Source organism: Muntiacus reevesi, chromosome 1 (genome assembly GCF_963930625.1).
Source record: "Muntiacus reevesi chromosome 1, mMunRee1.1, whole genome shotgun sequence".
Classification (NCBI taxonomy): Eukaryota; Metazoa; Chordata; class Mammalia; order Artiodactyla; family Cervidae; genus Muntiacus; species Muntiacus reevesi.
The window spans coordinates 181168093-181182421 of record NC_089249.1 but is presented as its reverse complement, the minus strand read 5'-3'; the positions used below and the strand labels follow the sequence as shown (position 1 = coordinate 181182421).

At 52.5% G+C, this 14329-nt stretch overlaps 1 protein-coding gene across 1 annotated transcript in view; it reads right to left on the bottom strand.

The window, feature by feature from the left end:
* Positions 1 to 1888: 1888 nt before the first annotated feature.
* ADAMTS2 (ADAM metallopeptidase with thrombospondin type 1 motif 2) overlaps positions 1889 to 14329 on the bottom strand; it is a 254371-nt gene continuing 241930 nt past the window's right edge. Inside the window, exons 20-22 of the mRNA XM_065917308.1 lie at positions 13903 to 14032; positions 10578 to 10667; positions 1889 to 4699 (exon numbers count right to left, since the gene is read on the bottom strand). Of these exons, the coding sequence (XP_065773380.1) occupies positions 4242 to 4699; positions 10578 to 10667; positions 13903 to 14032 (678 nt within the window). The 3' untranslated portion in view covers positions 1889 to 4241. The remainder of the gene's footprint in view (positions 4700 to 10577; positions 10668 to 13902; positions 14033 to 14329) is intronic.

Genomic DNA, 14329 nt, shown 5'->3' with positions numbered 1-14329 from the left:
CGACTTCACTTTCATTTTTCACTTTCATGCATTGGAGAGGGAAATGGCAACCCACTCCAGTATTCTTGCCTGGAGAATCCCAGGGACGGGGGAGCCTGGTGGGCTGCGGTCTATGGGGTCTCACAGAGTCAGACACGACTGAAGCAACTTAGCAGCAGCAGCAGCAGCCATTTATCAACATCCTTCAGAGAGCACAGACTGGGCCTTCCTTACCACTTCTGCAACCCAGGGCCTGTTTCCTAAAATAACCTTGCTGGGTTACCCGGTTATGAATTACCTGGGCCAATATTTAGTCTCAGTTCCTGCTTACCCAAAGCCTCTTAACTCTCCACTTCTAACATAGACTCTCACACACACCCATCCCAAGTGCCTCTTCCCCATTTAAAATAACTAACTACTATAAAAACAGAATCAAAACAAATTACAGCAAAGAACAAGAAGAAATCCTGTGTATTCCTAAGCCATGTACAACCCCTGTACAAATTAATGTCTTTTTTTTCATATAGACCTTTTTTTTTTTAATGTGGGCCATTTTTTAAAATGAAATAGTCATTTCATTCCAAATAGTTTCTAGCTTCCATACTTATTGGCTGTGATGGGTCTTTGTTGCTGCACATGGACTTCTTCTAGTTGTAGTGAGTGGGGGCTTCTCTTTGCCGAAGTGCCCGGGTTTTCTTATTGTGGTGGCCTCACTTGTGGACCTTGGGCTCTAGGTGTGCACGATTCACTCGTTGCGGCTTACAGACTCAGTAATTGCAGCGTGCAGGCTCTAGAGTGTGGGCTCAAGTTGTTGCACAGGCTTGGTTGCCATGCGGCTCATGGGGTCTTCCTGGAGCAGTGATTGAACCCATGTCCCCTGCATTCCAAGGCAGATTCTTAACCACTGGGCCACCAGGGAAGCCCCCAAACTAATACGATTTCTGATTGTTCCCTCTCCCCAGCACTGTGTGCACATTGCCTGATTCCTACTTGGTCAGGGTAGCAGAAGAAATCACCTCTTCTGCCCTTCAACCTTCCTCTTCCCCAGTATCTGCTAATATCAAAGAGGGCCAGAGAGAATGCACTTTTCTTTAAAAGTGGAATCCTGATTGTAAGTAGGATTACCAAACTTAGCAAATAAAAATACAGGATTCTCAGTTAAGTGTGAGTTTCAGAGAAACAATAAATAATTTTTAGTTGAAGTGTGCCTTTTTTTAGCTGTGCTTGATCTTTGTTGCTGTGTTGGCTTTTTGCTAGTTGTGGCGAGCAGGGGCATATTCTCGTTCATAATTGCAGTGGCTTCTCATGTTGCAGAGCACAGGCTCCAGGGACTGTGGGCTTCAGCAGTTGCAGCAGGTGGGTTCTAGAGCACGGGCTCAGTAGTTGTGGCCCACAGGCTTAGTTGCTTCATGGCATGTGGGATCTTCCCAGACCGGGGATTGAACCTGTGTCTCCTGCATTGGTAGACAGATTCGTTACTACTGAGGCACCAGGGAGGTTCCCCATACTTATACTAAAAAGTTCACTGCTGTTTTTCTGAATTTAAAATTTAACTCAACATCTAGTATTTTTTTTTCCTGGAAACCCAATTACAGGAGAGAAGGGGTTGTAATCAGGGAGGAGGGACTGTCTGGAGATACTTCACCTCCACTTTGAACTAAAGGTTGACTTGGGAGCCTTTGGCTAAGTTATGTTTCCTGGAGAACTGACTCCATGGGGAGCTGGGAGAGCGACTGGTCCTTATGGGTGCCTCTTGCTCTTCATGGGATCCTGCCTTGGCTCACTGCATACTGGTCCCTCCAGACCTTTGGGCTTTGCAAGGGCAGCACACTCTTCCATCTGCTCAAGTTTAAGCTGGGAATGGAGGACAAGTGTAGTCAAGGTAACAAGCAAACACAAGCATGATATGCAAAAACACAGACTTTTTACTTTAATAAGTTATAAAATCAAGGAGCCAAATTTTACTCAACAGAAAACAAATGTATTGATTGCTGTCATCAGAGAGATAAAAACGCTGTGATTGAGTTCAGCACCAGAATAACCCATGCGACAGCTGCCTGTCAGACAGGGAGTACATAGTCAAAATGCTTCATCTGATAAAGACTTTGCTATTGAGCACCATTTGTATACTCCAGACAAACAAACAAAAAATCTTAAAGTACACATGAAAGGCTTATACGTGAAATTCCATGGGTTTTCCAAAAGGAGTAGATCAGAGAGCCAGGTCCCAAAACTCTAGCATGAGTCTTCCCATGAACATGAAGTGACTCTTGGGCCCCTCAGCAGACTTTCCAGAGCAGTGGACAAAGAGGGCCTCTGAATCTCAACCTGGTGTTAGGAAACCTTGGCTCAAAGACGTCCTCTGCCTCCCCCAGGCTGCAGGAGCCTCTCTGGAAGCTCAGGACTGTTGCTAAGCCAGCTGTCCAACCGTCTCAAGCTCAGTGGAAACTTACAGTGTCTGAGACCAGGTAAACACTGCCTTCTTAGACCACTGAGGACTCTAATCCAGAGAACTCTGTGGATACATGGCCCAAGGCACTGAGTATGGAATGTTGAGCCATGGCCACGTGGCCTACAGCTCCCAGAGGGCATCTTTCTTCCTGCCGCAGAAGACAGATCCCCCTGGGAGTGTCCCACCTGGGGGTCTCCCCAAAGGCTTCCAGCCCCCAAGACACACAGCCCTGCTTTGCTGAGATATGAGAATGGAGTGTTCCCATCCTGTGGCTCCCAAGAAAAGTAAACTGAGTAATACTCTGGTTAGGGCTAGTCCAGAGCTTCCTCAACACTCTAGAACAGACCCAAGCAAGCACTGCCCAGGCCTTCAGTCTGTGAGTAGCACCAGTTGCCATGAGTTCAGCCAATGGAGGAAAGCCGTGGGTCTATTTCCTAACAACAGAGAGGTGGGGTTGCAGAAGTGCTTCACACTACATCTTGTTAAAGAAGTGATACCAATGATATACATTCAGAAATGTTTCCTCCAGTTTGGCTCTTAGGAGCCACCAAGCTCCCAAGAGGGCGTGTATGAGAAAGTGTGGAGCATGGTGGCAGGGGGGAGGGAGGTAGGCTGTGTTGGGGAGACGGGGAGGCTAGTTCTCACCCATTCGATAGTTAGGCTTCATCCCAGATGTCCCCTCACTGTTTCCTACGACCTTAACCTGTCCCTTAGACCACACACAGAGATACATGCACGCACACGCACCCGTTCAGATAAAGGTATTTAGCACCTCAAAACTCAAAAAGTAAACATCGTGGTGTTATTTTGAGCCTCAGTATTTTCATCAACAGAATGGGGAATGAAACAAGAAAGAGTTTTCTAAGATCTGTGACTGGTGAGAATACCAAGTCTTTAAAACTTTCCTGGATGTGAAAAGCTTAAGAGTTACATGTCAGACTAGGCCCAGCTAAGGAGCTAATGTGCTTGGGTCCTGTAATTTCGGGAAGTTTAAGCTACATGTTCACACACACAGAAAAACAAGCCCTGACCACTCACTGGATTTTCCAGCAGAGTGCATGCCTCCCTCATCCTTCCAGTGACTTGAGGAAGCAGAGAGTCTTTCTGGGGAGCCCCAGGCCTGAGGCCAGGCTGGCCAGAGGTGACAAGCAAGGCCAAAGTTAGCGAAGAAAAGAGAGGCTTGAGAGAGCCTGGGAGTACCAGCTGGTGACCCCACATCCACACCACCTGCCTCACCACCTCCAGTACTGGAGTTCTCTGGGATTCATGACTCCACTCCACTGCATCCATCTTAATGACTGGTCACTTAGTAAATAAATCATTGTTTCTTCTTAGAGTCCCATGGGTCTTGTACCTCAAACTGGAGATTGGTAGGAAATGTCCTGCGTCTCCAGCAGGGCTGTCACCACAAGGAAAAGATTCCCAATCACTGCTCAGAAACTTAGGGCAAAGGTTTTCTTTCTCTCCCTCCTGCTGTCCTTCATTGATGGGGGGTGTAGAGCCTCCATATTCCTCTCTACCCCACACCGAACCCCAGTACAGGACTTGGAACATTCCAGGACTAGGAAACATAGGTACCAACCTAGTTGCCACATGCTTACAACTATATGTGTGTGTGTGTGTGTGTGTGTGTGTGTGTGTATGTGTGTATAATGTAAATATACCTATATATTTACATTATTCTCCTTCTTTGTTTCCTCAAAACCTTTTAGAGTCAGGAATCTGACTTCATCTCCACAACACAGGAGTTGCCATGGAATATCTCTATAAGCAAGAAAAAAAAAGCTATTGATGCTATCTTTCCATTTTATTAGAACTTTCCGAGCATCTCTTTCTTCCTCATCTCATCAATGAGCTCTTGGATCCTTTGGTTTCTGGTTTTTTCGTACGGGCTCGGTCGTCGAGGGATCAGGTTGGGTGGCTGGACTTCATCTTCCAGGCCATGGATTTTGTAGGGCACATCCACGGCATTGGTTTCTGGGTGGTCCTCGGTGGCATTGGTGCTGGAAGTATTGAGAGGTGCCTCCAGGGGTATGCCTGGCGGAGGCTGCACCTCCATGACCAGAGTGGGCACTGGGAGGGTGGGCAGGAGCTCTTCGATGTCATTGTGCTTCCCGGAGGGCGGCTCTGCCCTGTCGTCCACATCAGTGAGGTTGCCATGCAGGTTGCAGGACTTGCAGCACAGCTTATTGTAGCCTGGGATGGAGCAATAGCGAGACAAGACTTCCATCCTACAGAACACTGACTTGTCACCTTGGCAGCGGCCCTCTGAAAGAGAAAAGTGGGACAAATAACCAAAGGACGGAGAAGGGGGACCTCATTCCCCCACAGGAAGCAGGTTGCTGGAGGAGGCATTTAAAAGAGCCCAGAGACAGCGCAGAGGCAAGCGAGCTCACACAGAAACTCTGTGTGGTTTAGACACGGGGGAGCCCTTGGGCAGGGCGGTGGTGTCACGCTAGCTGTGAGTAATGCTCCCCTCCTCCAAGCAGGCCCCAGCTGAGTCCAGATGTCTCAGTATCTCTCAAAGGTGGAGACAGAAATGAGGTCTGTCTGTTCTTAAGGAGTGATTCCAAGCCCAAAGAATTGGACTTTGTCAGATCTTCACATTTGAGATCCCAGTGGTAACCTCAATGACGTTCTGTGGCACAGTTTGACTCTATTTATAATCATCTTTAACTTGTAACTATAACAAAATTAAACCTGAAAGAACCAGTTGCTAACACCCAAGAAAGCAAATCCCAGAGCCTCGGTCGTGGCCTCGCCACACTCCTCCACATCTTGTTTCCGCCTTCATCCAAACCCCCCAGATGAGCTTTGCTTCCGAAAAGTGCCTAAATAAAAATTAAAAGTCATCCAGACTTGTCTGGGAGTTCTTCCACCTGCCTCAACTTATGTGACACCCTGTGTCCTGCCACCGCTTCATCCACCACACGGTTCTGCCACAGCTGGGCTTCTGGTCATTTTCCAAAGTGCTCCAGAACACGATGCCTTCACACAGGCCAATCCAGCCTTACATGCAGATCCAGCCCAGCATATCTGCCCCTCTCTTTCCCACCCAAGATCTGCTCATCCATGGTCTGAGTGTGTGGAGAACCCTGGCTCTGCAGAGGCCACTGTTGTCTCTCCCTTTTCCTCTTTCCTCACGGTTATCTCCTTCTTGGCCTAGCTCCAACCTTGTCTGCAGCTGTATTAATAAGACCCATTCATCTCCTCTTGTTCTCAGCCTCTGTCTTCTTCCCAAATTTCTACCCGCTTCCCTTTCCGCTAACACCTAATTCCACACATAAATTAGGCGTTATTGAGATGATTTACAAAAATTCATTCAACATAAAAGAATAAGCCATTTAACAATATAACAAGGGATATTTGATCCATCATGAATTCCTAATCACTGACCTCAACGGGCCCCACTTTCCAACTATGTTCCCTGCTCAGCCACTCTCTATTCTTCGTAATGGGCATTTCAGACTTTTCCCATCTGCTGTGCCCTCCTATCCCCTCCGTCTCCATAGGACAGATGACATCTCCTACTGAAAGGAAGAAAAGAGGGGAGATTGGAAGGTAGGAAGGAGGGAAGGGGTAGCCACTGGTGGGAACCCCATCTGACATAGTTACTCTTTGTACTAACGCAGGGCATGTTCTACATCTACATGTAAAGCTGCGCTAACTCATTGAGATTCCCTGCAGTAACAGACAGGCAGGCCCTCTCCCACGTGAAAGCCAGTGGTTCTGACATCTGCCCTCTACACGGCCATTGCTTCAGCTTATAATCTCACTTTACAGGCTGGCAACCCACTTACTTGGACAACAACCTCAAACTCTTAGATACAACTGCCTACTAGACACCCCTCAATTTCTGTGGTCCCAAAAGTAGACTCCTCATGTCTAGCCCAAGTCCATGGCCTCCACTGGCATCATCCATCTCAGAGAATGGTCCTTCATGCACACAAGCCAGACCCCGGGGATCCCCTGTCCGGTCATCTCCAAGTCCATCAGGATTTCCCCTGATGCCCTTGATATATCCACGTTCCCCTCTCTCCTGCCTCCACTGAGCCAAGCTACCTTGCCTCTTGGCTGCACTGTGGTAAGAGCTTCCTTTCTGCCTGTCTCCATTCTCCCTCCTTCCTATCTAGTTATCCTGCTGTGTGTTCTTCAGCTGGAGACATGAACACATCACAGTCCAGATTGAAGCTCCTGGAATGCCCCTCCATTGTTTCAGGATGAGGACCTGTCTCCTCCACCTGTCCAGTCTCACTCAGGCCTTGATTGCCTTGCTGTGCAGGCTGCTCCCTGTGGCTGCAGGGCCTTTGCACATGCCATGTCACTTCTTCCTCTCATCCTCGAGGCTCAGCTGAAACATGTCTTCCTCAGTTAAGTACTGCCTGACCTCCCTTGGAGGTGACATCCCATAATATGTGGTCTAGTGGTGCCATGGGTCTCCCCTTCCCAGCGTTCCTTCCCAGCTACCAAGTCCACATTTAGTTGTTGGGTAAGGTAACTAATGCCTGACATTTTCATTATCCTGAAAGCTACAAAGGGCAGAGCCCAAAGCTGTATCCGGATATCCCTTTATCCCAGAGCCTAGAACAGAGAATCAAAAGAGTATGTAAGTGTTCAACATGAATAAGACAGATGTGAATGACTAAGCAAGTCCAAAACAAGGAATTCCTGGATGCCAGAAAAGCAATGCTACAGGCAAGAACAGACAGAGGCATATATCATCAGAGAGGGACCCAACCTTGACCCTGGGCTTCTAAGTGGCTGAAACAAGAAGGAAGCATGACTGGGCAAAGGCTGATGACATGAAGAGCTAGGGACAGATGGGCTGCTTAGGAAAAGCCCCGGTCCTCCTCATCCTGAGATGGAGAAACAGGCCAACACGTGGAGGGGAAAGGCAGATGGCCTTGCACAGAGGGCCAATTCCAGAAATCAAACTGAAAAGATCCTGAAATGTGGCTTTCAGGGTATTAAAACCTTGAATAAAGTTTTACATAAATATTCAAGATCTGAGACAGATGAAGTCAGAACAGTCCTGTTTGAAGCTGGGTGGAGCATGCTCAGAGCCTCTGCTCCCCTCCTCCCTCCTGGCCCCATTACCCCCCCTGGCAGCCACTGAGGGAGGCACATGAAAACCATGCCCACAGCCCTCAGGGAGACACGGGGGCTTTGGTAATACTAGGTGTGGCATCTCCCCCAGGCACTGGCCATCAGCTGGGGCAGGGAGGTCTCAACAAGGATGGAGCAGGCCTGGCCATGCTGCTGGGACTAGGCCCCCCTGCCGCCCCAGAGACACCCTCTCCCGTCACCTGTGCTGTCTCCTTCACACAGTAACAAGACTGGCATTAAGCATCTCCCTCACTTGTCTCCCACCAGGCGGGGATCCTGAGAAGCCAGTGTCACGTCAGTCTGGGGTAGGGGTCTGCCAAACACACATGTTGGCAAGTCGGGCCCTCCACCTGGTTTTGTAAAAAGGGTTTTATTGGAGCAGTCCTGCTGGTGGCCTGCCTGCAACTCCAGACAGGGTGCCCTCAGCAGGGATTTCTCCTGACCTGTCTGGGCAAGAAGACTTACTGGAAGCAGCACATCAGACACAGTTGTCTTGGTCTCCTGTCTCTTGAGCTGGGAGTCTTTCAATGATCAGAGCTCTGGGCGGGCTGACCTCAGTCATGGCCACTGTGACCCCCCCCCAAAGGCTGCGACCTGGCACCCTGTGCCCTGATGCCCATCTGCACAGTGCTGAGTGGTCATCCTTTCTCATGAACTCCCTCCACCCTGGAATAGGACCCCTTCGTGGGAAAGGGAAGGAGAGATGCCCAGATTAGGAGGCCCCATGTTGGACCTTGACATGGTGCGTGGTCCTTGTCAGCAAGGGAAGTGGACACACAAGCCCTGGTTCCTGAGGGCAGGCCGTGGGAGGCAAGGTAGGCATGGCTGGGCACACATCTGTGTGACTGCTGCAGGCCAGGAGCTCAGAGCTACAGCTGCCTTGTCCTTCTCCAGCCTAGACTCTCTGGAGGCTGGCCTAGCCCCCGCGTTGTGCCAGGAGCCAGGGCAGTGGCCTGATGGTGGCTCAGGGCACAGTGACCTGGACATTGTCTCCACTACTAAACACATATTCCCATTCCACAGGCTCGGATCCCAAAGATGGGCCCTGTTCCCAAACAGGGAGACCTTATCTACAAGAGAGAACCGAGGTATTCCTGCAAGGTGCCTGTTAGCACTAAAGGTTCAAAATTCAAATCATGGTGGCGTGTCTCTATGGGCTGCTGTCATATTTTGAAAAATGCCTGGGGAGGGGGCATAGGCCTCGGGGGGGGGGGGCCCTCAGCATCTATGTTGAGCAGGGTAGGGGGGACAGGAAAGCCACTGGAATCAGAAACTGAGGAATGATGTACCAGAACGGCACCTGCAGCTCTACAGCGCCATCGGTCACAGAGGTGAAAAGAAGGAGGCAGCAGTGTGCCAGACCCAAGCATCCAGTTTCACTGAACTTTTATTGAGTTTATTTGTGGGATGCATGACAGGAAGTCTTTCCACTGTTAGTAAGAGTAAAAGGTCATTTTCACAGTCACTTTGGCACACACTAACGTTGTCTCATAAAAAAACCAGAAAAGCAACGACAATGGAACCTATATAATACGTCATTAGATACATACAAAACACTAATAAAATATCCCTGATGAACCAAAGTGCATATAGACAGAGAGCACAATGCCCAGGACTGTATTGCACCTTCCCAGAGTCACGCGTGTCACTCGCATCAGCTAAGTCAAAGTTGGAAGTTAACAGTCATGAGAATTAGTATGTGTTACACCGCATATTTACATAACAGTAACTAGTGCCAAGGGAGAGCTGGACGCTGTCCAGCGGGGATGCTGTGAAGAGAGGACGGGGCTGGGGCAGGAGGGGAGTGACCGGCTGGGCTGCGGCACTGGTCACACCAGGGTGTGACCTCTGGTGTGAGGCGGTGCCTGCGGCAGAGTGCTCGGGGGCTCCAACAACAGTCAGCGCCAAAGGGCCTCAGCGGGTCTCCTTTCCAAGGAGGTGATCCTGCGCCTGGAGCCCCCCACAGGCTGGGCCTCCTGGACTCCTGGACTCAGCCAGGCCTCCTGGACTGAGAAGTCTTATCCTTGGCCAAAAGGTGGGTGAGCCGGCCGCCTGCCTCTAGATTGCACTGCCTGCCTCCTGCCTGGGTCATGTCTCCCCTCTGAAGCTGGAGCTAGCAGCCAATTCTGTTACCTTTCAACTTTAAGGCATCTTCTACATAGTTTTATCTAAGCAAAAAAGCAATAAAAATTGAGGTAATTCTGTAGTTGTTCACACGGGTCGGCGGCCACATCCACGTGAGACAGCCATGAGCTCTCACTCTCTCGCCCCTGTGCATGGGGCATGTGCACACGATGAGAAAGGCCATTGGAGCAAATGGACAGAGAATGGAAGTGGCGGTGTGTCCTGATGTCCCACCACAGGGACACATTCCCTGCCTCCTCTGCTTGACCTGAACCCCCAAGAGGGGCCGGGCATGGGGGTCAAGGGTTGTATGAGCTGGACACAAAGGCCACAGGAAGCAGGCCACGGTCACATGAGTCGGGAGGATACACTGGGCACAGGGTCAGCAGCAGCAGCAACAGCAGAGGAGGCTGGGGAGCCCCTGGCACCCTCACTGCTGGACACGGGCCGGGCGCAGGCTGGTGACGCACAGCTGCACGCCCGAGACCCCTCTGGGCTCCCTCACTGGGAGGCGGCGTTTGAAAGGGGGCCGGTGGGCGCCCCCTCAACTTCCAACCTGCAGCTCCAGCCTGGAGGGCTGCGGCCCCGTGAGCCGGTCACAAAGTGGTCACATCCACACTTGGGCCTCTGGCCCCTCCAGCACCACGACAGATCTTTGCCCCTTTAAAAGCCGTCACCACCAGGTCCTGGCACCCCCACAAGAGGCCGTGCCTCTGCAGGACTGGCCCTCCCGGCCAGGTGGCTCCAAAGGAGACAGCCGAGCACAGACGCCCGGAGAAACAGATTCCACCAGCAGAGCTCAGGAAGAGTCAGGGGAGCTTTCCATAGACAGAGAGGAGGGGCGCCCACGGCAAGCTCCACAAGGCGCAGGGCATGCACTGGAGGGCAGAGACAGAGTTATAAACGGGCCGGTTACTTGACGAGGTCTCCTGGGCTGGCGAGTCAGGGTCCGGGCGGGATAGCCACTGCACCACGTAGCTCTTCTTGGAGGGGTCAGAGGTGTTTCCTAGAGGGAAAAGACAGGCACCTGAGGCCGCTAGGGTACTGGGTCTGGGCCTCCAACCCACCCACCCCAGGCAGGAGGGCTCCGTGGACTCTGGTGTCCCAGGGGCAGATGGGCCCCAGTCAGCCTCTAGGCCCAACTCCTGCCCCTCCTACACCAAGCATCTTGGGCGTCAGCCACACAGGGTCGCTCCCCACACAGGCCCCACCAACACCGCCTGATCTTGAGAAGTGCCGGGAACAAGAGATCCTGGCTCTACACTCCTTTTGGCTGGGGCAGACACACCTAGGGCTCCCTGGTCTGTAGCAGGGACTCCTGACTGGGTCTATGTCATGAACTGTCGTGGGGACCAAGAGAGGTGATGTGTGTCCAGCCCTTGGCAAGGCACCTGTGCAGTCAGTGTTCTGGCTGCTCTCCTCTCAGGGCATTAAGCACCCTCTGCACTCACACAGGTAACCCTACTCACATGGGGACCCTTACTCACACAGGTAACGTTACCCACATGGGCACCCTTACTCACACGGGGACCCTTACTCACATGGGTACCCTTACTCACACAGGTAACCCTACTCACATGGGCACCCTTACTCACACGGGGATACTTACTCACACAGGTAACCCTACTCACATGGGCACCCTTACTCACACAGGTACCCCTACTCACACAGATACCCCTACTCACACAGGTACCCCTACTCACACAGGTACCCCTACTCACACAGATACCCCTACTCACACAGGTACCCCTACTCACACAGATACCCCTACTCACACAGGTACCCCCTACTCACACAGAACCCCCTACTCACACAGGTACCCCCCTATTCACACAGGTAACCCTACTCACACAGGTACCCCCTACTCACACAGATACCCCCTACTCACACAGGTACCCCCTACTCACAGAGGTACCCCTACTCACACAGGTACCCCTACTCACACAGGTACCCCCCTACTCATACAGGTACCCCCCTACTCACACAGAACCCCCTACTCACACAGGTACCCCCCTAATCACACAGGTAACCCTACTCACACAGGTACCGCCCTACTCACACAGGTACCCCTACTCACACAGATACCCCTACTCACACAGATACCCCCCTACTCACAGAGGTAACCCTACTCACACAGGTACCCCTACTCACACAGGTACCCCCCTACTCACAGAGGTACCCCTACTCACACAGGTACCCCTACTCACACAGGTAACCCTACTCACACAGGTACCCCTACTCACACAGAACCCCCTACTCACACAGGTATACCCCCCTACTCACACAGAACCCCCTACTCACACAGGTACCCCCCTACTCACAGAGGTAACCCTACTCACACAGGTACCCCTACTCACACAGGTACCCCCCTACTCACACAGGTACCCCTACTCACACAGGTACCCCTACTCACACAGGTAACCCTACTCACACAGGTACTCCTACTCACACAGAACCCCCTACTCACACAGGTATACCCCCCTACTCACACAGAACCCCCTACTCACACAGGTACCCCCCTACTCACACAGGTAATCCTACTCACACAGATACCCCCTACTCACACAGGTAACCCTACTCACACAGGTAACCCTACTCACACAGAACCCCCTACTCACACAGGTACCCCCTACTCACACAGACACCCCCCTACTCACACAGGTACCCCCTACTCACACAGGTACCCCTATTCACACAGGTACCCCCTACTCACACGGGTACCCCTACTCACACGGGTACCCCCTACTCACACGGGTACCCCCCTACTCACACAGGTACCCCCCTACTCACACAGGTACCCCTACTCACACAGGTACCCCCTACTCACACAGGTACCCCCTACTCACACGGGTACCCCCTACTCACACGGGTACCCCCCTACTCACACAGGTACCCCCCTACTCACACAGGTACCCCTACTCACACAGGTACCCCCTACTCACACAGGTACCCCCTACTCACACAGGTACCCCCTACTCACACAGATACCCCCTACTCACACAGGTACCCCCTACTCACACGGGTACCCCTATTCACACAGGTACCCCCTACTCACACGGGTGCCCCTACTCACACAGGTACCCCCTACTCACACGGGTACCCCTGTTCACACAAGTACCCCCTACTCACACAGGTACCCCTACTCACACAGGTACCCCCTACTCACACGGGTACCCCTATTCACACAGGTACCCCCTACTCACACGGGTACCCCTACTCACACAGGTACCCCCTACTCACACGGGTACCCCTACTCACACAGGTACCCCCTACTCACACGGGTACCCCTATTCACACAGGTACCCCCTACTCACACGGGTACCCCTACTCACACAGGTACCCCCTACTCACACAGACACCCCCCTACTCACACAGGTATCCCCTACTCACACAGGTACCCCTATTCACACAGGTACCCCCTACTCACACGGGTACCCCTACTCACACAGGTACCCCCTACTCACACAGACACCCCCCTACTCACACAGGTACCCCCTACTCACACAGGTACCCCTATTCACACAGGTACCCCCTACTCACACGGGTACCCCTACTCACACAGGTACCCCCTACTCACACGGGTACCCCTATTCACACTGGTACCCCCTACTCACACGGGTACCCCTACTCACACAGGTACCCCCTACTCACACAGACACCCCCCTACTCACACAGGTACCCCCTACTCACACAGGTACCCCTATTCACACAGGTACCCCCTACTCACACGGGTACCCCTACTCACACGGGTACCCCCTACTCACACAGGTACCCCCTACTCACACGGGTACCCCACTACTCACACAGATACCCCTACTCACACAGGTACCCCTACTCACACAGATACCCCTACTCACACAGGTACCCCCTACTCACACAGGTACCCCCTACTCACACAGATACCCCCTACTCACACAGGTAACCCTACTCAGACAGGAATGGACTGAGCCCTGATGTGTAGTCACCATGAATCTGGTTTCTCTCCCAGACCAAAAGGGAGTGCCAGGAAGGCAGGGGTGGGCTGAGTCCAGGCCCTCCTTCACTAGGGCCTAGCCTGGAGATGAGCATGGCAAATGCCAGCTCCTTTCATTTCCTGCCAGGGAAAGGTCCCAGACCAGGCCTGGGTGGCCTTAACTTCTCCCTCAAGTTCACAGATGCTCTATTTGGCCTCTAGTTGTGGGAAGAGCTGCATTTGCCTGGGCTACCCGCCTCCCCAGACCTGCTGCATGCAGAGGGCTTACGGGGACAGGGGCCTAGCCTGCAGATCCTTGCCGTCTCAGGCCGCTCCTCCCGGCAGACCCCGAAGCTGTCGTCTGCAGTTCGGCAGAGCACCGGCCGTTCCTGGGTGCCGTTTCCACAGGTTACCGAGCACTGCAGACAGAGAGTACCAGTCAGGGCCCACCTCCCACGCTAGGCTTGGTCTGCAAGGGCTCCCCAAGAGAGTGACCCCACAACACTTGGGAGGTGGAGAGGGAAGAGGGGAGAGTGTGAGCTAGAGGTCTGCCCGGCCTTGCCCTCGCCTCTGGAAGTTGCCTCAGGCTCTTGGGCTCTGAAGTGAGCTGAAGAGGACAAATATGCAGGGCCAAGGAGAGCCCGGCACTTCCCTTCTCCGTCTAGAGGGACTGAGGCCCGGAGAAACGGCTGTGCGCTGGGGACCACCGGGAAACC